This window comes from Medicago sativa, chromosome 2 (assembly GCF_051527215.1).
Source record: "Medicago sativa cultivar Bolivia chromosome 2, Bolivia_mono, whole genome shotgun sequence".
NCBI lineage: Eukaryota > Viridiplantae > Streptophyta > Magnoliopsida > Fabales > Fabaceae > Medicago > Medicago sativa.
This window is the reverse complement of record NC_140750.1, coordinates 61,131,106-61,133,953: the sequence shown is the minus strand read 5'-3', so window position 1 is coordinate 61,133,953 and position 2,848 is coordinate 61,131,106. Positions and strand designations below refer to the sequence as shown.

The window sequence follows — 2,848 nt, the reverse complement described above, 5'->3', positions numbered from 1 at the left end:
ATGGCATCATCAAGCTCGCAACAAGCACTATCAGAATCTACATCCAACATGCAACAACATCAGAATCAACCAGAAAGGGCTGCTTATCTGATGGCTGGGTCTACTATGGAGCTTAAAGAATATCAATTGGTCGTACAAGTTGAAAATTCAGTTGATTTCTCATCTCATTTGCATCACGGGTGTAATATCAAGGGATTTTATAATACTCAAGGCTGGCAGGAGTACTTTAGGATGCTGAATGGTCCTACGTACAAAGCCTTGGTAAGGCATTTCTGGGTAAGAGCATCTATTTTTGACAGAAAAGCAGCAAATGCAGAAGAAAAGGATTTGGTTCTACGCTATCCAAAACTTGTTGGGAAAACAAGAGAAGAAATGATGCTGGAACCCTTTAATGGAACTGAAATCAGATCAACGGTGATGGGAGTTCCCATAAAAATCACTCAGGAGGTGATTGCTTCAGTGATTGGTGTAGAAGCATCTGGAAAATATTCTGGGATAGAGATTTCAAGTTCTAAAGAGAGATTCTGGAATGACAGTGTAAACATGACTCTCTTCAACTCAACAAAACCAAAGAAGTATGCTGACTTGGATATGGTGAAGAAGATACTTCTGAAAATCCAGTATGAGAACTTGCTACCAAAGGGTGGTGGGAATGAGCAACCTTCATTGGCTCATAAAGTTTTCATTCACCATCTTATCAAAGGGGAGAAAATCAACCTGCCTAAGTATATCTTCAAATACATGTAGAATCAGCTTTGGAAGAGTCAGAACAAGAATAGATTCTGGGTACCCTATGGAAGATTGCTTTATGAAATCTTTCATCAAGGAGGAATAATTGCAGCACTCAGTGCAACAAGGTTCTATATTGATACAATGCTGGATACAGTGGTTGGTAAGGTGATCAATGGAAGAACCTTGAAGAGCATGAACCTGATTCAGGAGTTCACACCTCTGAAGTCAGATATCAGTGAATCCATGGTAGTCTCACAACTGAATGCTGATTTCCCCCCAATCTGTAAGAAGGACTCTCTTGCAGTTCAAATGGCACTTCTTAGTGATCATTTTTCAACAACTGGTGAGTATATTGGTTTAAAGGAAGTTCCTGAAGAGATGCCAGGAAGTAAGCTACCTGTTGAAAGAAGCAGAAAGAGGAAGAGAAAGGAAATGTCAGAAGAAGAGTATATGGAAGTAGAAAAGCCTTCCAGGAAGTCAAAGAAGAATATAGCTTCTGACAAGCTGAAAATTGGTGGTTCTGGATTACCATCGATTGAGGAAGAAGTTCAGGATCTGGACACTAATGTGGTCCTGAAGAGGAAGACCAGAAATGGTAAAGTTGCTGCTTCTGAAACTGTAACAACTCCTGAACAACCTCCAGTGCCTAAGAAGAAGAGGAAGTCTGCAGTAAGGAAAATTAAGGAATCTCCCTATGTAGTTGAGGAAGTAGAAGGTGTGGAAGCATCAACTGATCTGGTAACAAGGGAACTGAAGAAGAAAAAGGAGGAAAAAGCTGCGGCTCAGGCTCTTCAGAAGGCCTTGAAGCTATCAAAAGAGATTGAAGTTCATGCATCTAGCCTTGTCAGTAAAGAAGCTGCTGCTGTTGCTACAGAAGCTATTCAAGCTACTGAGGATCTTCAACACCAAGTGACCTCAGAAGCAGAGAACTTATTGTTGATAGCAAGAGGTTCTGTTTAGAAGGATTTTGATGCCAAGCCGGAAGAAGTTGTCAATGTATCATCAGATTCCCCATCCTCATCCTCATCTTCATCCATATCATCATCATCATCATCTGATGATTCTGATGATGACATACCTCTAGGACAATGGTTCCCAAAAGTTACAAAAAGCAGTGGCGGAGCCAGACCAAACCTTTTGGGGTGACCGCTATCATCGGCCTTCCTCTGAAAAAATTAATCGATTTTTTGACTTTTCATAGTAACTTTTTCTGTTGAAACATTTTCAAAATCAACAAAAATCAAATAAAAGGAAAGGTAAAAATCAAATAACAATACATGGATTTCAATGTTACATCTATTCTAATAACATTCAAATTTTATAACAAAAGCCAGTTTCAATTTCATTGAAATAACATACATGATTTTAAAATGGACCAAATTATATCTCACTTTTGTCCCATTGAATCGGGATGAGTTTTTCTACCCTGAGTCCCCTCCCTCCATTTTTCCTCAACGAGATACTCTAAAATTGATATGTCCAGACTAACAAGATAGATATGATTAGTACATACTACTCTCTTGTATCACTAGCATGTTTTGCTATATGTTTACATGCTCAACAAAGTCAAAGGGACATAATCACACATACACACATAAAGATCAAAGAAATAACAAATTATGAAACAAGAACAGCTTTAATTCCTTAATAAAAGAAAAAATTCTAACCTCGACTGAATATATATTTGTCTGTCCAGCAGTATCCTTTTCAAGAATAGTAGTGGCGCAGCTGCAGGGTGTATAACAGCAGTTGCAACATTGAATTTAACAAGTAGTGGTATTTCTATCATTGATATTTACAAATCTAATTAACAATCATGTGATTATTTCCAAATCTAATTAACAAAGGAACTAATTAACATATTTATGCACTTCCAAATCACTGAAACATAGTAACCTTATGGAAAGTTAAAAAGATTGGGGTAGTTGGTGAGTGGCATGACAGTCATATTAAAATTACATCAGGGGTATTATAGTCTTTTCAAAAGATAAATGGGTAGGCCATGGCATACCCCAGTCCTCATGTGGCTCCGCCACTGCAAAAATCCAGTCAACATCAACCAAGATCAACAAAAAGCCCTCTCAGACAAGCTTTTACGAACCTATTGGTCATTTGA

The 2,848-nt window shown here is 38.1% G+C and overlaps 1 protein-coding gene across 1 annotated transcript; it reads left to right on the top strand.

Annotated features, from left to right (window-relative positions):
* Positions 1–747, top strand: LOC146949372 (uncharacterized). The gene has a single exon (XM_085748520.1). The coding sequence runs from the start codon at positions 1–3 to the stop codon at positions 745–747; it is 747 nt and encodes a 248-aa protein (XP_085604646.1).
* Positions 748–2,848: the final 2,101 nt, after the last annotated feature.